The sequence below is a fragment of the Astatotilapia calliptera genome, chromosome 18, assembly GCF_900246225.1.
Source record: "Astatotilapia calliptera chromosome 18, fAstCal1.2, whole genome shotgun sequence".
Lineage (NCBI taxonomy): Eukaryota > Metazoa > Chordata > Actinopteri > Cichliformes > Cichlidae > Astatotilapia > Astatotilapia calliptera.
Genome location: NC_039319.1, coordinates 1344604 through 1367960, shown reverse-complemented (window position 1 = coordinate 1367960; position 23357 = coordinate 1344604). Strand labels below are relative to the sequence as shown.

The 23357-nt window shown below is 40.9% G+C and overlaps 1 gene segment (V, D, J or C); it reads left to right on the top strand.

Annotated features, from left to right (window-relative positions):
* Nucleotides 1-18525: 18525 nt before the first annotated feature.
* On the top strand, nucleotides 18526-19103 carry LOC113010354 (T cell receptor alpha variable 18-like; the record flags this gene model as incomplete). The annotated part of the segment is given in 2 exon segments: nucleotides 18526-18692; nucleotides 18778-19103. Coding segments are annotated over 2 exon segments (372 nt in total), but the record flags the coding sequence as incomplete, so codon positions are not given.
* Nucleotides 19104-23357: the final 4254 nt, after the last annotated feature.

Sequence of the window (23357 nt, the reverse complement as noted above, 5' to 3'; positions counted from 1 at the left end):
TCTGCAGCTCTCAGCCGCATGTTTCTGACAGCCTGGTGTAAGATGATGCTTGGTTTCCTCACCGCTGTGTCCTGTTTCCTGTTATGAACCATGTGCTGTTTAAACCAGAGCATCCAAATCAACGTGCTGATGTCCTCTCTCTCCTGCTTTCCTCTGAGTCCTGTAACACCGTCATCCTTCTTTTTCCTCCGCCCACTGGTTTTCCAACGTTTCCACCATTTCTGCTTTATCATGCTCTTTATTTCTGCCTCGCTCATGTCGATGCTGAAGTATTTACTACACATCCATAAGACTCACAGCACCGATCAACCTAACCAAGTCCACAGTCACATCCAACGCATAAACACATAAAACATCAAAGATGCCTCAAAGAGCAAAGACCCTGCAATATTATAAAGAAACCAACAATCCGACGACCCAGTGCCCACTCGCCCAAATCCATGTCGTGATCATTATCTACCCAAGACACCGCTCCAGTCCAACCACCCACCAGAATCCCAAAGAAACAAGTTCTGTTTGTGACCATTTAGATTTTCTTTCATTGCTCTTCTCGTGGGAGCTCAGTGATGGAGAACATTTGGCTCGTTGTCCTTGCACACAGTGCAAAGTGCTCCATCCTCCCTCCTCACAGTGATTCAAATGCTGCTAACAGTCTGTGAACCAGGAGGAAGAGGAAGTGAGAGAAGTGAGACTCAAAGAGGAGACAGAGGGCGACATCATCCAGTAGGCGGGGCTCTCCTTCTGCACTGTGTTCAACCATTGTGTCAATAATAAGTGCTGCTGTGAAGAGAACAATTCTCAGACTGAATGTTGAACATCAGCTAGTTTCTCCTGTTGATTTAAACCTTGTTGTACAGATGGAACATTGGCTGTGGATTATTCTTGCTGCTCTTTTCTTTGGTGAGATACAAACATCAACATGTTTCCTCTGCTTAAATAAATGTGTGAGTCTGATTAATGGTGAGTTTTTAATCATGTTTATTGATCCATCTCTTCCTCTGCATGTTCTGTTCTTCCTCAGAGTGTAAAGGAGAAGACAAAGTGATCCAGGAACAAGGAGATGTCATTGCTGCTGAAGGAGACACAGTTACACTTGGATGTAGATATGAAACAACAGACAATTTCCCCAGATTGTTCTGGTACAAACAAAAAGTAGGAAGCTTTCCAGAGTTTGTACTACGACGCTTCTCTGGATCAACAGAACATGAAGACTCTGAGAGGAGCAGATTTACGGCTACGCTACAAGAAAAATCAGTTCCTCTGAAGATCCAGAAGCTTCAGCTGTCTGACTCTGCTGTGTACTACTGTGCTCTGCGGCCCACAGTGACAGGAAACAGCAAAACTCTGTACAAAAACCTTTGGAGCAAAGACAACAGAATACTCCACAACATCCACTAGAGGGAGCCACACACTGTTAAACCTCTGTGTGGATATCTCTAAAAGTTGATTCTCTTCATCTGTTCGTAGCATTTTGTGGGAGAAACGTTTCATCATCATCATCATCATCAGGTGACTTCTTCAGTCTCAGCTGACTGCAGGTTTTAATCTTATAAACAGTCTGTGTGGATACAGACTGGATTCATTTCACTTATGAAGCAAAATATAAGAAATAACATTGATGTTGATGGAAACTCACATCAACCACCCCTAATTATTATCATTATTTAAAGACAATAATGGCAACTAATTGAACTGATGTATTTACATCATAATGTCTTCCTAAATGTAAGAAAATTACAATAATAGTAAATAATATATTAAATTCAATTTAAATATTCGAAATTGTTGTCAATAAAGAAAAGTGATACCTTCATGGTGTCTGCTGCTTTCTTCTCCCACTGAAACGCTACAGATGAACAGAATCAACCTTGTGGGATTTCCTTACCTGAATATTCGCCCGTGCATCAACACGTCTTTAAGAAAGAAGCTGTTGTGTTGTCCTGTCAGACTGTAACGATGAGCGAGTGGACTGAGCACTCGGGCTGGGCTGTTAGACCACCACAGGCCACACATAGCCCACTGTGATCTTAAGTGGGTCAGACCGGTGAAACTTTCTCTCAGTGCAAAGAAGTTACATATTTAACTGTTTTTCTACATGATGTTTGCTGGACGTTGACACTGTTTTTACACAGTCATTTACAGTAAGTAAAGGTTTAATCCTTTAACAGCTGAAATGATTTAAGGCTGCCATTGGTCATTAGGCAGGATCATGATTTTGTTGCTTGAGCTGCCGTTACTTATCCATGGCGTTATATACAGTGGGGCAAAAATCAGCCACCGATTGTGCAAGTTCCCCCACCTAAAATGATGACAGAGGTCAGTAATTTGCACCAGAGGTACACTTCAACTGTGAGAGACAGAATGTGAAAAAAAAATCCATGAATCCACATGGTAGGATTTGTAAAGAATTTGTTCGTAAATTAGGGTGGAAAATAAGTATTTGGTCACCTCAAACAAGGAAAATCTCTGGCTCTCACAGACCTGTAACGTCTTCTGTAAGAAGCTTTTCTGTCCCCCACTCGTTACCTGTATGAATGGCACCTGTTTGAACTCATCATCTGTATAAAAGACACCTGTCCACAGCCTCAAACAGTCAGACTCCAAACGCCGCCATGGCCAAGACCAAAGAGCTTTCGAAGGACACCAGGAAAAGTATTGTAGACCTGCACCAGACTGGGAAGAGTGAATCTACAATAGGCAAGCAGCTTGGTGTGAAAAAATCAACTGTGGGAGCAATCATCAGAAAATGGAAGACATACACGACCACTGATAATCTCCCTCGATCTGGGGCCCCACGCAAGATCTCATCCCGTGGGGTCAAAATGATCATGAGAACGGTGAGCAAAGATCCCAGAACCACACGGGGGGACCTGGTGAATGACCTGCAGAGAGCTGGGACCAAAGTAACAAAGGTCACCATCAGTAACACACTACAACGGCAGGGAATCAAATCCCGCAGTGCCAGACGTGTTCCGCTGCTGAAGCCAGTGCATGTCCAGGCCCGTCTGAAGTTTGCCAGAGAGCACATGGATGATACAGCAGAGGATTGGGAGAATGTCATGTGGTCAGATGAAACCAAAGTAGAACTTTTTGGTATAAACTCAACTCGTTGTGTTTGGAGGAAGAAGAATACTGAGTTGCATCCCAAGAACACCATACCTACTGTGAAGCATGGGGGTGGAAACATCATGCTATGGGGCTGTTTTTCTGCCAAGGGGACAGGACGACTGATCCGTGTTAAGGACAGAATGAATGGGGCCATGTATCGTGAGATTTTGAGCCAAAACCTCCTTCCATCAGTGAGAACTTTGAAGATGAAACGAGGCTGGGTCTTCCAACATGACAATGATCCAAAACACACCGCCTGGGCAACAAAGGAGTGGCTCCGTAAGAAGCATTTGAAAGTCCTGGAGTGGCCTAGCCAGTCTCCAGACCTCAACCCCATAGAAAATCTGTGGCGGGAGTTGAAAGTCCGTGTTGCTCGGCGACAGCCCCAAAACATCACTGCTCTCGAGAAGATCTGCATGGAGGAATGGGCCAAAATACCAGCTACTGTGTGTGCAAACCTGGTAAAGACCTATAGTAAACGTTTGACCTCTGTTATTGCCAACAAAGGTTATGTTACAAAGTATTGAGTTGTATTTTTGTTATTGACCAAATACTTATTTTCCACCCTGATTTACCAATAAATTCTTTACAAATCCTACCATGTGGATTCATGGATTTTTTTTTTTCACATTCTGTCTCTCACAGTTGAAGTGTACCTCTGGTGCAAATTACTGACCTCTGTCATCATTTTAGGTGGGGGAACTTGCACAATCGGTGGCTGACTAAATACTTTTTTGCCCCACTGTATGTGTGTGGAAATAAACACCCCCTGCTTCCACCGTACTCGGTCTGACTGTAAATCCATTGGCAAAAGGCCGCCTTGACAAAGGCTCCCACGTACAGACATACGTCAGTTAATAACTGACATTTGAAATGATCTCGTAGGCCTAATGTGACGTGTCTGTGCGTTTCTACAAATCAAGACAACTAATCTGAGAGAAATAAGTCAAAACTTTCTGTTCATGTGAGGCTCACTGCTCACATCACACTTTTATTATTAGTGTTTCATGTGCATCGGTATACTGAACAAAACTTCTGTAAGCAAATGTGACGTGTGGAAGATTTTTACAAAGTCCAAGCTGCACTGCAAGACTGCAGGCAGCAAGAGTTAGTCGTTAGTAATTCATCGGCGTTTTTAAAAGAAGCAACAACAAGTCCTGCAGCAGCTTTGGAAGGAACACATGGATGATGTAAGATTTTCATGTTTTAATCATTTTTATTCAAAAGAGCAAATTTTCTTTGTTGCACATAATGGAAAAGTTTTCAAAACAGTTGAAACCTTCATCATCCCAACTAGCATTTGTTGGGATGATGAAGCAACCAGCAACTCTGGTTATAAAGTGTGTGAAGCACAGGAGGAGGAGTGACTGAGAGCAGAGAGGAGGAGCAGAGATTCAGGGAGGAGCTGAGCTGTTACTGAACTATAGAAGAGAGAAAAACCTCCACATTCAACAGAGTTCAACACAAAACAAACTTTATGTTCCTCAACATGCTGTCATTACATCACTGTGTGTTTCCTCTGATTCTTCTCACTCTCACAGGTCTGCTCACCTACACAGGAAACTATGTTCAACTCAAATGATTCATTAACGTCAATTATTGATTGAAAACGTTCTCTCTTCCTTCAGGTGTCACATGTGATCAGCTCACTCCAGTCAAAGATGAAGAGTCCAGTGTAGAAGGCAGCACAGTTACTCTGACCTACACTTACAAAGTGTCACCTTCTGATTATTTCTTCTGGTATCGACAACATCCAGGAAAACCTCCAGAGTTCCTGATCTCACACTCACCTTCAGGATCAGTAGGAGAAGAAAAAATTCCTGGACTGAAGATTCAAGTGAAGGGAACAGAAATCAAGATGAGCATCTCCTCTGCTGCAGTGACAGACTCTGCTGTGTACTACTGTGCTGTGAGGCCCACAGTGACAGGAAACAGCAAAACTCTGTACAAAAACCTTTGGAGCAAAGACAACAGAATACTCCACAACATCCACTAGAGGGAGCCACACACTGTTAAACCTCTGATTCTTGTGTCATTGGACTGATGACAAAGACAACAGAGAAATGAAGCAGTAAAGATCAGAGACAGAGACAGAGCTGCTGTGGAAGCACAAAACTGTTTGATTGGCTCAGCTATTTCACTGGCCCCGCCCACTGAACCTGAGCTCATCCAATGACATTATCTGTTGGTCATTGTGCTGCAGTGGAAGAACATTGTTCATGTGCTGTCTGTCTGGCTTTAATAACTCCAAAGATATGTTGCTGCACCTCTTTTTGCTTCTATCTCACATTATAGGTGAGTTTAAGAACAGGGATTAAAGTTTAGTTGAAGCTGCTGCATTAAGCAGATATACAGACTGCATTTCACTACTTTTCTTCTTTCTTTTTCCAGGACTAACAGCTGGAGACTCAATCACTCCTCAACAACCTGAAGTCACTAAAACAGAAGGAGAATCTGTCAAACTCACATGTGACTATCAGATAAGTGGCACCCCTGATGTTTACTGGTACAAACATCATTCTGACCTTCAAGCTCCTCAGTTTATACTCTGGAAAGAAGCAAGAGGATCCACAACTCAGTATATTCCTGATAAACGATATGGATCAGAAGCATCAGATCGATCAACTAATCTGACCATAGCAGCCCTAACCCTGGCAGACACAGCTCTCTACTACTGTGCTCTACAAACACAGTGATACAAAGTGTAGAAGAGGCTGTACAAAAACCTGAACACAGATATCTGACTACTCTTCAAAGAGGAGGGAAGTGGTATTCAAAGCACAGCTTCATATCAGATGGATTCTGCTAATTCCTGTTTTATCAGAGTCACTGTGGTTACAGCTGCTAATGAAACACTGTGGGAGGATTCACATGAGCAGCAAATCCACATCAACCACAAACCAACTGCAGGAACGTTCAGACACAATAAAAACTGTCAAACATCAAAAGCTGCTCATTTACACTATTTTATATTTAGTGGATGAGGACATGCAGAAATGCAGCAGAAGCAAAGTAAACAGAGTAACAGAGGTTTATCTCTTTAAGGTAAAATCTCTCACATGAAGCTAAAAGTCCAACCATGTTAGGATGCCTGGGTCGTTGACCCAGGGTTTTTGAGTCTATTATTATTATTATTATTATTATTATTATTATTATTATTAATTTTATTATTTATAATTTTTAGTCTTTGGTTTCTTTGAGTTCTGTCTTATGGTTTATGTCTCTGTCTTCTCTAGTTGCTCTGTATCCCCTGTCAGCTGTATCCCCTTGTCTAGTTCGCGTCTCTGTGTATCCTTAGTTGCTATATCCAGTCAGTGTCTGCCCTGGTCCCACGTCTCTGTTCCCTCTGTTGCAGTGCGTGCGAGTCTGTGTCTTTAGTTCAGTCTGTGTCATGTTTCCTGTTTTATTTTGAAGGTCCTTGTCTGAGGTTAATGTATCTGGTTTTGCTTCCCCTTGTCTCGTTAGGCCTGATTTGCCCCAGCTGTGTTTCCCTCCTGTTACCCATTCCCTGATTGCTCCCTCTGTGTATTTAAGCCCTGTGTTTCTCTGTGTTGCATTTACCTAGCTGTGTGTTCTGTCAGTCCTCTGGTTTAAGTTTATTTTGATTTTTCCAGATATGTTATATTTTGAGTTCACGAATGTCTCCGGAGTCTGCACCTTGGGTCCCATTCCTGTCTGCACACAGCCTACACATAACAAACCAGGAAGACCATCTCATGCTTGTTCCATTTATTCTCTTTGAACTCATCACATCAGATGATGATGCTCTCCTTCAGATTTTCTAGTCACGAGTTTCATCAACATCACATCCAGACATTATAAAATCACCAGTATTTTGATTCCAACTGTTGGTAAAAACTGATCTCATATGAACCTGTAGACTGCCCCACATGGTGAGCTATACACACGTCCTCATATTAACAACTAAAAAGGTTTTTATTGTTATTTTCTGCAGATAAAAAAATCCTTCCAGTGCTGAGCTCTTACAGGAGTAAAGGTCTCTGTAACACAGTTAAAGAAGTCAGCTCCCACAAAGCTGCAAACTAACAGGAAAGAAAACTGTTGAGAAATCTGCACGAGTTCTGTTCATAAAGAGCTTTTTGTGGAGACGAACAACATTCAGCTGGAAATGACACAAAATCAGAATCAAGCCCAGTGTTGATGCTGGCTGGTTTACACGTGTACTTCTGCTGTTTAATACATGAGTGAGATTATTCTACATTCTGCTAAATATTTCAAATATTCAAAGCTCTTTATTTACAGGCTCCACAGAAACCAGGGCCAAGCCTATCCAGAAGAAGCAGCCTTTGGAGGAGGAGCTACAGCAGTGAACATGAAAGGCTTCATTTAGGAGCTGAAGAGCTGCTGTGTTCTCTCTATTGTTCATTCAGTCCAAGAGGAAATCATGTTGCTGCTTTTCATTTGGATGATGATAGTCTCCTTTCAGACTGGTGAGTCATCAAAAGATGGAGTGAGATGTAAAAGGAGATGATGGACATGAAAATATCTGGATGTTGTTTGAATTGATTCACTTTTTATAAACTAAGTTTAAAGATGCAGAAACATGATGGTGAAATATGTCTTTGTTGTTTTCAGGATCCTCTGAGGATTTACTGACACCATCTAAAGATGTAGTGATGAGTTTGGAAGGAGACACTGTGACTCTCTCCTGCAACTATTCAGGCTCTGTCAGGAACCTCTACTGGTACCATCAGAAGTCTGGTTCACATCCACAGCTTTTCATGGCAGATTATTCAGAGCAAACAGAAAAGCTGAAGTTTATACATGACAAAGAAAAACAGCAGTTTCATCTGGAGATCTCCTCTGCTGCAGTGTCTGACTCTGCTGTGTACTACTGTGCTCTGCAGCCCACAGTGACAGGAAACAGCAAAACTCTGTACAAAAACCTTTGGAGCAAAGACAACAGAATACTCCACAACATCCACTAGAGGGAGCCACACACTGTTAAACCATTCTATTTTGAGAGGATGCAGCAGGGGTCAGCAACCCTAGACACGCGTGCCGAAAGGTTAACTGATGGCACGACCATAGCTGGACTGGCCATCGGGCATTTGCTCGGTGGCTGATGATTTTTTTTTCTTTGTAACGGTATAAACAATGAAAGGTGGTGGATTGGCCAGATGCTGGCTGGTGTGTAAAAATAACTCAGTTGTTTGGTGGTGGCTGTGTTGGAGCTTCCACAGATTCAGTAACAAGTGGTGGAGGCCAGCAGGTGGATGAGGGAAGGGGAGGCAGGAGGAGGAGAGACCCGAGGCGGACGCCGGTCCCAGTGACAGGTGAACTGAACTTCAGGTAAGAAGTTATGACCTGCAGTCTATCTGGGTCAGATATAAACCAAGTTTAGGTGGAGTTTATTTTCTTTTCTTTTTGTCCCGTTTGGATCTTTAGCCATCAGAATTGTTGTCTTAAGGCCAAGAAAGATGCCAAGCGGATTTATTTTACCAAGTGGATCATCATGGCCTTGCCATATTGGTCCATTTGATTGACCTTTATTATAATTATGAATTTATTTTATTTTCAGTTGCTACAAACGGGACAGACATGACTGGGGGATAGGACAGGGAGAAAGAATGAAAGAAAGAGAGGGAGAGAAAGAAAACCAAAGGGGAGAAGAGACGGTGAGAAGGGGGAAGAAAGAAAAAAACAAAACACCTGGATCACCTGTATGGAGAAAAAAAACAGAAGAGAAAGCAAACAACAAAGAGCAACATAATAAATGGAGTTTATGTTCGTTGTGCTGAGTTTTTACAGTCAGTTACAATAACTCGTACTGCTACTAGCTAGCATGACGGAGTCTCTATACAGCTGGGTGGTGCTATGATGTTACTGATAGTGAACTTTATTTAATTCATAAGGTTCGTTAGTAGAGTTGCCAACCGTCCCGTGAAAATAAAGTGGTTCTACATAGTGTGTAACTGTTAATATAGAGCGTTATTAAATCTATTGCTAATGCAATCATATGGCCCGTTGACTTCTGAGGAAATTTTAAACAGCACTCGTCATCAGAAAGGTTGCCGACCCCTGGGATGCAGACTACATTTATTTCATCATATTGTTACGGTGGCCCTGAGAGGCCAAAAGGACAACTTAAGAAAACACCAGCAATAAGAAAAAGACTGCAAAAGTACACAAAACACAACGGAAATAGGAAAAATGGAAATACAAAAAATCTGATTTCCAAAAGCACAAGGGAAGTGTTTTTTAGGGAGACAATAACCCGTCGCAGTAGCAGGAACCAAAATATGATAGGTTTGTTTGTTTTAATCTCATGATTCATTTAATACTGACGACGGATTGTTAGGTTAACACTTATACCTCTCATCTTTTCTTTGTTGTCACAGATCCAGAGTACATAAATATGTTGTAAGTGTAAGTGAAACAGCTGACTCAAGAGAGTAATTAAATGTTCCCAGAATTACATTTATCTATGATTGTTAACTATTTTTATTTATCTTCTTCTTCCTAATATTTCCAGCAGATGTTGTTGTTCTTCATCTTAAGTAGGAATAGGTATCGTTTAGGTTTTATCCGATACCGGTGCCAAATCGGTACTTTAGAAACAGTGCCGGTGCTCAAACGGTGCTTAAAGAATGGAGAACACAAAATTGGTCCAAAAACCTCTCATGTTCAGCTGGTTTTTTGTAAAAAGATAACAATGTTAGCCTTTTCTGCAGCTATGGGGCATATATGGTATCACTCTTGGCTGGAAGCAGTGCTTAAACAATGGAAAAAACACAAACTTTGTCCAAAAACGTCTCATGTTTAACTGTTTTCCTCTTTTTCTTTGGTCATTTTAGCCTTTTTGTCCAGGGTGAAGGGAGTATCTGCCATCAAACAAGAGGACAGCTGCATGTAGCTATGATGATGTTTGCTAGTTCACCTTACATGCATTAATGTAATAACGTGGTTAGCCTACTCAACGTAAATTACACACGAACAACATTAAGCTACTCACGCAGAGAAGAACGGCTGCTGCTGCATCATCATCCTCATCATTTCTGCTACACTGGCAGGGCTAGGGGCCAGGACTCTCCTCTTCGTGTTTTTGGGGGATGTTGCATAACAGGCAACCCACCCGCAGTAGATGTGCTCGGTGTGAGGTCTCGCAGCAAGCTATCAAATACGGCGCATTTCTGGGCTTTTAAAAAAACGCTATGCGTCGCCAGGTGTTTCATCGGATTTGAGGAGTTACCTCCTTTGACAGTATCACAGTATCAGCTTAAAGCACTTGTTGCTGCTGAGTTTGCATCTTTTGCTGTGAAGTACAGCCAGACTTTTGACCGCTTCGTCTTGGGCATTTTTAATCTGTAGCTCTGCTCTAAAAGAACGTACGTACCTGGCCCCGCCTACTATCCTCGGAAACGTAAAATGATTGGCTGGAATCTAAAGTGTATCACAGCTCAGGAAAAAAAAGCACCGAAATAAAGCACCGAAATGTGCGCTGCTTTTCGGTCTGGTTACTACCGTTTATGTCAGAATAGGTGCCATCATGGCACTGGACACCGGTACCCATCCCTAATCTTAAGTTTAAGAAGTTTGTTTGGGACCCGGTGGCTTATATTGCCAACTGAGACTCAGCTCACCAAGCAAACCTGAAGAGGGGATGCAATGATTTTCTGTCTGTGAATTGTAAAATCTCTGCACCTGAAGTGTAACAAAATATGACGATTAAACTGTGAGTGTTAGGCTTTCAGGTTTGACGGAAACCTGATGCCAGTTCTTTTCTAAGCAGCTACATTAAGATTTAGAAAGGAAAGTCTTTGAGAACTGACATCAAACTCTGTAGGCAAATACATAATTAAGCAGTGCAGGTATATGTATTAAATATTTAAAATGTTAGAAAACTTTAATAGTGTTACCAATAATGTTTTCTTTGTATTTTATTCATCTCTATTAAACAAGTTTCTGTGTTTTGGCCTGTTAGGCCAAGATTTCTTCTGGTGTACCACATGGTTCAATGTTAGGCCATCTCATCTTCTCCTTTACATGTGACATTAACATCATCTAGTAAACTCTGATAAAGTGTCAATAAAAGAATATTACAAATTCCATTACTTCCCTTTTTTCTTTCAACTGTATAATAAAGTAGAAGTTTTAAATGATCTTCTTATCTAATCTTTAAAATATTTCACGAGCTTCTCTGGATGACGACATCAGTTGAAAAGCTCAGATTCTCTTTGGAATGAAAAAAGCAGAGAGATTTTCAGTCATTAACTTTCAATGATCTTTTTAAAAGTTACCTAAAAAAACATCAAAAGAATAAACAGATTTCTTATGTCATCTTTGTAGAACAAGTTTCTGCGAAGGATTGTCAGGATGGATACTTGTGGTGTACGACCAGGTTCAGTGAGAGTTCCTCAAGTGCATTCTTTACATGTTGTCCATCCAACCATTTTCCTCCACTTATGTGGGGCCGGATCACAGGGGCAGCAGCGTAAGCAGAGAAACCCAGACCTCCCTCTCCCTGGCCACCTCCTCCAGCTTGCCCAGCAGAACACCAAGGTGTTCCCAGGCCAGCCGACAGACCCAGCATTTCCTGAGTCTGTCCAGGGAACTCCTCCCGGTGGGACTGGAACACCTCACTCAGGAGAAATCCAGGAGGCATCCTTGTCAGATGCCCGAACCACCTTAACTGTCTCTTTTCGATGTGGAGGAGCAGCAGCTCTACTCTGTTGTTTTTCTGACAACAAATTGTGTTATTTTAAAAATCTGAATCTTTGGCAAGTTTGTTTATTATATGGGAGGTTTTTTTTAATTCCAGATTTTCCAGCAGCTCCACTTCAAAAACTTGAAAAACTGTTGAGAAGGTAATGGAAATTATTTCAGCCGTATATTAAACTGAAAAGAATACAAAAATAACAGCTGTTGGTTTTTAATTTTTTTTAAATTAACAAATAAATGTTAATTTTGAATTTGATGGCAGTAGTAATTTTTCAAACACTTAAGTAGGGCTATGCTTAGTGCAGTTTTTTTGTTTCATAATGAAGAACCAGATGGAGACATTAAAAGCATCAGAACAGACAAACACAAACTTACTAAATGAAGATGAGCTGGAATCAAATGTGCTGCACCGGCAGATTTTCATGAAACAAAATCAGAGACACAAAGAGATCAAAGTATAAACGTGACAGGTTTTTGTAATTTGAATTGCATATAGAGTTTAAATTATTATTTATTCAAGTCACTCGGTCTTCATTTTTAACAATATCCAAACGTTTTGGTGGCTGTATAATTGAGCTCCCACCTGAAAGTGAAGATGCTGCTACTAGTGTGTAAAGCAGGAGGAAGTGAGAGAAGTTCAAATCCAGATCAGAGAGGAGGAGGAGAGATTCAGGGAGGAGCTGAGCTGTTACTGAACTAGAAGAGAGAGAAACCTCCACATTCAACAGAGTTCAACACAAACCATAAACTTTACCTTCATTCAACATGTTGTCTTTGGACTATTTTGCACTTTCTTTACTGATTCTCACCATTCTAACAGGTACGTTACAATCTGTGTGTTTAAAGAAACACATTTGAATTGTGATGATTTATAAAAGAATAAAACATGTTTCTGTTCCTTTAGGTGTCAGCTGTGAAGATCTCACTCCAACCAACAAAGAAGTGTTCAGTGTAGAAGGCAGCACAGCTACTCTGTCCTATAGATTATCCAAAGCTGCTGATGGGAATGATTATTTCTTCTGGTATCGACAATATCCTGGAAAACCACCAGAGTTCCTGATCTCTCACTTTGGAACAGGAGAGAAAATATCAGATCCAGTCCCTCGAATAACTTTTAATGTGAATGAAGACAAAACACTGATGACTCTTCAGATCTCCTCTGCTGCAGTGACAGACTCTGCTGTGTACTACTGTGCTGTGAGGCCCACAGTGACAGGAAACAGCAAAACTCTGTACAAAAACCTTTGGAGCAAAGACAACAGAATACTCCACAACATCCACTACAGGGAGCCACACACTGTTAAACCTCTGATTCTTGTGTCATTGGACTGATGACAAAGACAACAGAGAAATGAAGCAGTAAAGATCAGAGACAGAGACAGAGCTGCTGTGGAAGCACAAAACTATTTGATTGGCTGAACTGAAACTATGATGTCAAGAGGTAACTGGCCCCGCCCACTGAACCTTGGTCATTGTGCTGCAGTGGAAGAACATTGTTCATGTGCTGTCTGTCTGGCTTTAATAACTCCAAAGACATGTTGCTGCACCTCTTTTTGCTTCTATCTCACATTATAGGTGAGTTTAAGAACAGGGATTAAAGTTTAGTTGAAGCTGCTGCATTAAGCAGATATACAGACTGCATTTCACTACTTTTCTTCTTTCTTTTTCCAGGACTAACAGCTGGAGACTCAATCACTCCTCAACAACCTGAAGTCACTAAAACAGAAGGAGAATCTGTCAAACTCACATGTAGCTATGAGACAGATGCAGGTGGTGCTTTTCTTAACTGGTACAGACATCATTCTGACCTCCAGGCCCCTCAGTTTATACTCTTCAAAGGAGTAGAATCACTGAGCGGTTTTGATTATGTTCCTGATAATCGATATGACTCAGAAACATCACCTACATCAACTAATCTGACCATAGCAGCCCTAACCCTGGCAGACACAGCTCTCTACTACTGTGCTCTAGAAACACAGTGATACAAAGTGTAGAAGAGGCTGTACAAAAACCTGAACACAGATATCTGACTACTCTTCAAAGAGGAGGGAAGTGGTATTCAAAGCACAGCTTCATATCAGATGGATTCTGCTAATTCCTGTTTTATCAGAGTCACTGTGGTTACAGCTGCTAATGAAACACTGTGGGAGGATTCACATGAGCAGCAAATCCACATCAACCACAAACCAACTGCAGGAACGTTCAGACATGAAGAAACAAAGTTCAATTCAATATATATATAACGATGAACTCTCAAATTAACTAGTTTTATTCAGTATTTTACTCTAAAGTCCACAGGTGTTAGTTCCCCATCAGATATGTGCTGGGGGGTTTTCAAAACATAAATTACAAAAACTTTACATAAACAAGTTTTATGAATACAAGAAATCATAAAATGCTTGGAAACATTATAGGATTATGAAACAAATCAAATGGATTAAAATGTGTTGGTTTCTTTAGTGAAATTCTTTTCATATAAAATTAATGTTTCCTAAGATTTGTCGGCGAGTGATGAAGATGTTCAAAGGAGTTAAAAACAAAGATTGAAAGCCACTGGAGGTTTCTGAGTTTGTGCTGAAAGCTGTAACATGTGTTGAGGTTTGGTTTTGGTGTTTGTAACATGCAGAGATATGAGAGGAGGAAGAGGCTGAAGGAGGAGCAACACTGTCACAGAGCAGAAAAGGACTCCCACTGTCAGATACATTCAATATGTGAAGCATACAGAACAGATAGTGTGTGGAAGATGCTGTCACTGCATTACTGGCTCATGTTTCCTTTGTTTGTGATCACACTAACAGGTCGGTTAAAGCAGGAAGAAGAAATGTCTTTAAAGGATCTGTTTGCTAGAAATCACTGGAACAGGCGCTCACAGTTTAACATCGTCTTTAACAACATTTATCTCTTCCTTTAGGTGTCAGCTGTGATCAACTCACTGCAGTCAAGGATGAAGAGTCCACTGTAGAAGGAAACACTCTCACTCTGTCCTACAGATTATCCAGAGAAGCAAGAAGTGACGATTATTTCTTCTGGTATCGACAATATCCAGGAAACCCACCAGAGTTCCTGATCTCTCATTTGGCATCAGGAAACATATTGAAACAAAAATTTCCCACAGTGTCAGTTAAAGTGCATGACGATCAAAAACAAATGGATCTTCAGATCTCCTCTGCTGCAGTGTCTGACTCTGCTGTGTACTACTGTGCTGTGAGGCCCACAGTGACAGGAAACAGCAAAACTCTGTACAAAAACCTTTGGAGCAAAGACAACAGAATACTCCACAACATCCACTAGAGCAGGGGTGCTCAATACGTCGATCGCGATCGACCAGTCGATTGCAAAGGTAGTATTGGTAGATCGCATGGCATTAAAAAAATAGATGCCAGCCTATCATCCATCCCGTCACTTGATTGATACAGGGAAGCCAGTCAGATGACATCAGATTTTTTCTGATGCTTAGGTCGCTGCGCATGCGCAAACAGCGGCGCGAAGTGTAGTAAAACTGACAAGCTAGTCAGCGAGTTAACTCCAATTTTTAGCTCTCGGTTTTTTCTCTTAAACCTGGCCGTCAGCAGCTACTGTCCGGACTATGCATCCCTGGCTGATTCAATTCAGTGCAAGTCATCAGAGTAAACTCAGGTAATGACAAAAAATTTACATAGTTAATTGTGTTGTGAAATATTGGATATTGCGGTTATGCATGTATATACATTGTAGATATAAAGAATCCTCAATATATTTATAAATAAGTATATGTTTTGGATTTTTGTAGTGGGTAGATCATTTTGACTTGGTCATTTTATAGGTAGCTCACATGCGGAAAAAGTGTGAGCACCCCTGCACTAGAGGGAGCCACACACTGTTGACTTCTCTGTTTTCTGCATTCCTTGTGATGATTGTAGCATCCCCAATTGAAAAGATGATCTCAAATCTATTGAACAGCCATGTCTTCTCCTCTTCCTGAGCTTCACTGTGTCTTTTTTAGCTCTCCGAGGCTTACCCGTAGAGGCGGCGGCTTAGCCTCGGTCTCTAAATGTAAATACAAAGTCCGACAGCTAACCTCTCCTTTCTACCTCAGCTACGAGGCTCAACTTTTGGAGATGACCGCCCCTCGAACTACTCTGTTTGTTCTGGTTTACCGGCCACCTAAATATAATAAGACTTTTATTCATTAATTTGCTGACCTTCTTAGTTCGGTTATTTTTAAATATGACTGTGTGATTATTATTGGTTATTTTAACATTCATATCTGCTGTAAGGACGATCCGTTAGCTAAAGACTTCCTTGCATTAACTGATTCTTTTAATCTTGCCCAGTGAGTCAACCAACCAACCCACACTAAGGGCCATACTCTCGATCTGTTTTTTCACATGGTTTGGACATTTGCATTAGGGATATAAGCAATGTTTGGATTTCCTGTTATCTTTGATGTTAATTTATGTAATTCTGAACTTCTGAACCATCCCATGGTTGATGACTTTGCCAGCACCTTTTTTTTTTCACATGCTCCTCCATCCTCAATACTTTTGCCCCTATTAAAATGAAGCAACCTAGATCCTTTTCCCAATGTTGGCTAAATGATTCTACTCGTGCCTTGCGACGTGCGTGCCGCAACGATGAGAGAAGAAGGAAGAAAGCGGCATGCCTCAAGGATCTGTCCTTGGTCCCCTGCTCTTCTCACTGTATATGCTTCCCTTAGGCGCAATCTTTGAGAAGTACAACATTGCACATCATTGTTATGCCAATGATATTCAGATCTATTTCGAATTAACTGATGATCCTGCCATGTCTTGTACTGTTTTCGTGAGCGTATGCACGAGGTCAAAGATTGGCTCTCTAGTAACTCTCTTATCTTAAATGACAGGAAAACCGAAATCATCGTGTTCGACAGTAATATCCCCTGCGGCCAGCTCCGTGACGCCTTTGGTCGCTTTGCCAGTTACCTCTCCGACACTGTTTGTGACCTGTGTGATTTTGGATAGCTCATTTAAATTCGACAAACAAGTGTCTTCTGTTGTTAAATCCTGCTTCCACCAATTTCGTCTTATTAGCAAAGCCAGACATTATGTCCCGCATAGAGACCTGGAAAAGCTCATCCACGCCTTCGTGACATCTAGGTTGGATTACTGCAACTCCCTTTTATTATTTTTTATTTGGCCTGAACTCTACTCTTTTCCATAGACTGCAAATTGTTCAGAATGCGGCGGCTCGTATCCTTACTGGTACGGTGTGTCTCCATAACCCCCGTCCTTGCTGACCTGCATTGGCTTCCTGTTAAATACCCTATTTAATTCAAAATCCTGCTGCTCACCTTTAGAACTATTAAAAATAAAGCGCCAAGTTACCTCATTGAACGACTTAGATCGTGGCCAGCTCCAGGTCTCAACAGCCGGTGTCCTGCAGGTTTTAGATCTCACCCTGGGTCACCACACCTGAATCAAATGATTGGTTCATTACCAGGCCTCTGGAGAACTTCAAGACATGTTGAGGAGGTAATTTAGCCATTATATCAGCTGTGATGGATCAAGGACACATCTAAAACCTGCAGGACACTGGCCCTCGAGGCCTGGAGTTGGCCACCCCTGGCTTAGACCATACACCCCTGCTAGGGTACTAAGATCATCTTCCCAGTCATTTTGGTACAGCCGAGACTGCACGTTTGCCTTGGCTGCCATGAAATAAAATACACTATAATACAATTGTCTTTGACTTTGCACAGCATATAGCAGTGAACATTGTAAACCTTTGCACTGCCGACTAAGCATGACAAACTTATCGTGGTGCGTTAGCACCCTCTGGTGGGTGAAAACCCTTACACTTACGGTCAGCTGCTTTATGCTCTGTGAAATAACAAATACACATGTAAACAACAAAACTTTGATACCAACCTTGTTCCCTCATCAACCTGGCGCTAAGGAACCATTTGTGACACCTTAACTGCCATCTGTTTCCTGTTTCTTAACCGCTGAGAACGCCACATTCAAGCTCGCGCTGTTGCTCTATCGTTTATGTAAACTGACTTACGACACCGTGTAGGTCTATACCTTTTCAAAGTAAAAGCATCAACTGTTTCCAAGCTGAATAGTAAGCACTTATGAACCAATTTTCGATAAAGTAAATATTAATAGGTTATTTACAGCAATAATTACACAGATTTAAATAAATAATTTCACAGAAACTTCATGTCAGTCAGTAAACACAGAAACAGTGACAGACAATCAGATTTATAGATTTACGTTAACTCCTAAATTAGATTGTTCAGATAAGGATCTACCAAGACTGTCCTTTCTCTTCACTTCTTCATTTTCTTCTTCTTCTTCTTCCTCAGTAAAGTACAGTATAATGAGTAAAGTATAATACCTTGATGCTTTTTTGCCTTGGTGAATAAAAATGTAAGTAAAAAACAATAAAATGAAATAGCTTGTTAAATTCATTGCAGCAAAATGAAGCAGTGTTAAGTGTTTCAGTGCAACTGATTATAAAGTGTAAATACAACGCATGTTTATCATCAGAAAACTCTTGTTCTCATAAAGAACTGCTATCAGGAAATTTCAGTGAGGTTTTATTACAGACACAGCTCAGCTGGAGGCAGAACAACAGAAGAACTCCAGAATAAACCAATTTCATCCATTATTTTACTCCAACCACAGAGCCAGCCTTCATGGTCATTCTCTTCATGTCTTGCAGGAATACAAGACATTATATCAGCAGGGGGAATAACACAGGGCTGTGAATGAGTCCTGTCACTGTGATCAGGCTCCTCCTTCTAATCCACCAACTTAGTGTTGATGAAGACTAAACAGAGAGATCACAGCTTCTTTATACTTGCTGTAGCTCACAGTTACTCTACACTGCAGATATGACGCCTCTGTTCATCTCAGTGCTGCTGGCTGCTATGTGCCTCGGTATGAACACAACTCTGTTTCTTTGATATCAACATTGACGTGATTCTTTAACAGCACACTGATACTGTTTGTTGGTGTTTTACAGAATGCAGAGCACAAAAAGACAACGTGCTGCAAGCAAGAGGAGAAGAGACTGCTGCTGCAGGAGGCACAGTAACACTTCACTGTCAGTATAACAGCAGCACTACAACAGTTCCTTCTCTCTTCTGGTACAAACAGGATGGAAACAACAGCCCCAAATTCATCCTGAGTCGTGTTAGTGGGGATCAAGGAAACACAGCAGCCGAGTTCAAGGAGAGATTTTCATCCACACTGGATTCCAGCATCAGATCAGTTCCTCTGAAGATCCAGAAGCTTCAGCTGTCTGACTCTGCTGTGTACTACTGTGCTCTGCAGCCCACAGTGACAGGAAACAGCAAAACTCTGCACAAAAACCTTTGGAGCAAAGACAACAGAATACTCCACAACATCCACTAGAGGGAGCCACACACTGTTAAACCTCTCTAGCTTATTAGAATACAGACTACATTCATTTTCATGGATTTACCAACAAAACATTGTTTCTTTACCTTTTTATAAATAAAAGCACATTAAATATAATAAGAATAATCTGAAGTCCCTCAAGAGAAGAAAAGTTCAGAAAGAAAAATACCCTCAGACCACAAATTACATTTTAAATGATTAATACACTACGAGATAAGATAAGATAACCTTTATTAGTCACACGTGGGAAATTTGTTTTGTTACAGCAGAAAGTGCAAAGTTACATCGCAAAATTTAGAAAAACTCTGGAATAACATAAAAATAAGATACTCTACACAATAGAATAGAATAAGATGAAATACTATATACAATCGAATAAAATAGAATAAAATAGAATACAAATGCTATATACAACTGAGTATAATACAACGATGCCAGAAAAGAGTATTGCACTTAGTGTTATTGCACATGTGTGGATGTGAGTGTTGATCAGTTGGAGTCTTTGTTGTGGAGTCTGACAGCAGTGGGGAGGAAAGACCTGCGAAATCTCTCCGTCCCACACTCTGGGTGCAGCAGCCCCTGAAGGAGCTGCTCAGTGCTGTCACAGTCTGCTGCATGGGCTGGGAGATGTTGTCCATCAGGGATGACAGCTTAGCCACCATTCTCCTGTCACTCACCACCTACACTGGGTCCAGAGGGCATCCTAGAACAGAGCTGGCCCTCTGGATCAGCCTGTTCAGTCTCTTCCTGTCCCTGGCAGAGATGCTGCTGCCCCAGCAGACCACACCGTAAAAGATGTCATAGAAGGTCTTCAGGAGTGGGTCCTTCACTCCAAACGACCTGAGTCTCCACAGCAGGTACAGCCTGCTCTGCCCTTTGCTGAGGGCGTCTGAATTATGAGCAATGTTCCCTCTAAGCTGCACATGTGCGCAATTGCTGGCACGGTCTCTGCGGACAGAAAATCTGCGTTGCGCACAAAAAAAAATCTAACCTGAATTGAAATTAAAATTAAAACTTTAACAATTCTGTTCTGCAGTGTTAGTCAGTGAGTGACTGGCTGCTCACGTATGGGATCAGAACGATGCCACCTTATCCCACAGTCCAGCCAATGATGCGATTCACATTCGTATATACGCAGCTAATCAACGTGGTTGACAGGCTATGACGCGTCCTTATCCGCCGACATGTGTTTTAGCGAGCAAAGCGGCTGATGTGGAGTGAAGCCACGTTAATGACAGCGTGTACAACCATTGGAGATGTGAGCAGGACAGACGGAACAACTGACGGACAAAGTGTGGACTTTATACCAGTTTTTAAACTGTGTTGATCGGCCACGTAAAACCAGAGTTATGATAAAAATATCTGCAATGTTTGTTTTTCTTCCTGAATACTGTCGTTGTTTATATTTACTGCAGGAAGAAACGGTAAAAACGGCGTTTTATAAGGAAAACGCTCGAAAGCCTGTGAGCAAAAACAACACCAAAAAAACCCGCCCTTTCCCATTGATCGAAAAATGTACCATGTCGACCAATCAAAAAATGACGCAAGATTACTAATTACTAGTAATCAGATTACTTTTTTCAAGTAACGAGTAATATAAGGGATTACTATTGCAAAACAGGTAATTAGATTACTGTTACTTTCCCATAAACACACTGCGTTACTGCGTTACTAAAACCGTGATTTTTTTTGCGAGAATGTCTCATGACAGTGATGTAAGCGAGTGCGACATTCGTGACAACAGCTGTGTGCAGATCAACAATGGATCATATATCGAGTGCGGAGAGAGTATGAGCGTGCAGCGATTAAAGCGTGGAAGTACTGACCTTACTTTGAGTTTGATTTCATAAATCAAAATAAAGTGACAAAAACATTAGTGTCCGGTTTTCACTGCGTGGGAAGAAAACTTCTTTTTACAGAGGAACCCCCCCGCTAAACTTTACGAACAAGCACCGACAGTACGCTACGACGGGAATGGGAAATTTACAGACAAACTTGCGGATTCTTCCACTTCCACTTATTTTATGTGCTGGAATGTGCAGAAAATATGTTTAAATGTTAAACTAATTTCTTCCAGTCAGAGAATGTTGCATATAATTAAATTTTTGCTTGATGCATAAAGTTAAAAGATTAAAACTAATAAAACAAGTTTTAAAAAGAGACTTTTCCATTTGATTACATTTTGTATGATGGATTATGCAGAAAAAGTAGAATTGGGCTGAGAGATCTATCACTTTATCACCTCTTCAGGTTGTAAATCATGTTTTTAAAAAGTAACTAAGTAACTAAGTAATTAATTACTTTTGAAAATAAGTCATCAGTAAAGTAACAGGATTACTTTTTTGAGGAAGTAATCAGTAATTAGTTACTGATTACTTTTTTCAAGTAACTTGACCAACACTGCTCACAATACAAGTCAGAGCTTTATATATATATAAAAGAAAGTTGTGTTTTAAAAATTGGAGTTCAAGTTATTTTTCCTTCCAATAGTTAACATGCTACACAGGTCATGAACAAGATTTTTTTTTTAAATTTTCATTGTAAGAGTGATAAAGCAGGTAATTAAAAGTAGTCTAACATAAATGCTGTAATCTGATTATTTTAATAAACATCGAGGCTGGCGTGACCACAGTGCACACGTCTGCTGTTGCTCACAGTGGTCCAAGGGATGCTCAGGGAGTTTGTGTGTTCGCTCAGACACATGAAACATTAGAGGGAACATTGATTATGAGTCCAGTCCAGTTTATTGTTCGGATGAATATCAAGGTTCCTGTAGCTGTCCACAGCCTCAATGTCCCAACCTTGAATGTTTAGTGGTTGCAGTCGAGGATAAGGAACCATCTCCGTTTCAACCTGAGATGCAGACAAAGCAGAGTTGTTCCTAAGAGCCTGCGCCTTGGATCCACTGTCAGGGGATACAGAGCGGACTTGATTCTACGGAGAGCACAAAATCAGCTTCTAAGTGAAAGGATAAGACAGGTCCATTTCACTATAGATCCCTCCAGAGCAAGATTAGCCAGACTCTGCAGGAACTGGAAACCCTTCTACCCTCTCCAATTTTAGAAGAGGTTTACAAGTTTGTGGACAAGGCTCAGCGGGCCCAACACTCTAAAGGAAAAGAAAGACAACGCAGGAAATTCCACACCTTGCCTTCAAAAACACACACTCCTCAGTCTGAATCCACACAACTCAGAGAAGAACACACACCTGAGGACAGAATCCTTAGACTACGATGACCTGGATGACTGAGAACCTTCACAGACAGTCGAGGATGTTTGTGCCTGCAGAAGTGTACCACCAGCTCCTTGGTTTTACTAGTGTTGATCTGGAACGTGCCAAAACTGTTGAAATTTGTCAGACATGCTCTCCATCAATATGAGAAAGCAGCCCTGTTATTGACACATGACTTCTTCCTTTCATTTAATCTGATATTGTAACAGAACCTGCAAGGCACACAGGGAGACACGGCCAAAGCCAACCATCCACAACTAATGGAAATGATCAGTGGGAACCAGCAACAAATAAATTCATCCAGTTGTTGTTGGTTTTTGAGGATATAGACATCGAAACTGATCTTGAAGTACATTTTTCTATTCAGTAATACATAAATAAAAACAATAAAAGTTGTTTTCTTTGTGATGCTTTAGGCAGTAAGAACTATATTTCATGTATTTACTTGAAATAGTTGCTCTATTATTGTAGGGTCTACCTTACAATGTGCTGTATAAAAAAATGAATTGACCTGAATTCCATCTCTAGTTCATTTAAGTACACAGTTTGGGTGAGGTTGGGATACAGCAACTAAACCATTTGTATAGATCTTCACATATCCTCTGCCAGAAGCTCTGGACAGGCATTCAAGAACAAAAAGCATGGATATAGTTCTCAATGGTATTGCCTTTGCAGTGGGTGCATGTTTGAGTCTACAAGAACCATTTGTCCTGTATAGTGTCGTCTGTGGAGAGTTTTTGTATTATATGAGTCGTAAGATGGGGCTTTTAGTACTTTTGAAGGTATGTAAGTATATTTGTGTCCAGAAGTATTGATCTGGATTCATGGAATGGTCCACAATCACCAATATTTAACTTCTACATTTTCAATAACAATTTGGGAATAAAGAAATTAAAATAAATTAAAATTATGTTAGCCAGATGGGTATTTCTAAATTCAGTTGAATTTTAA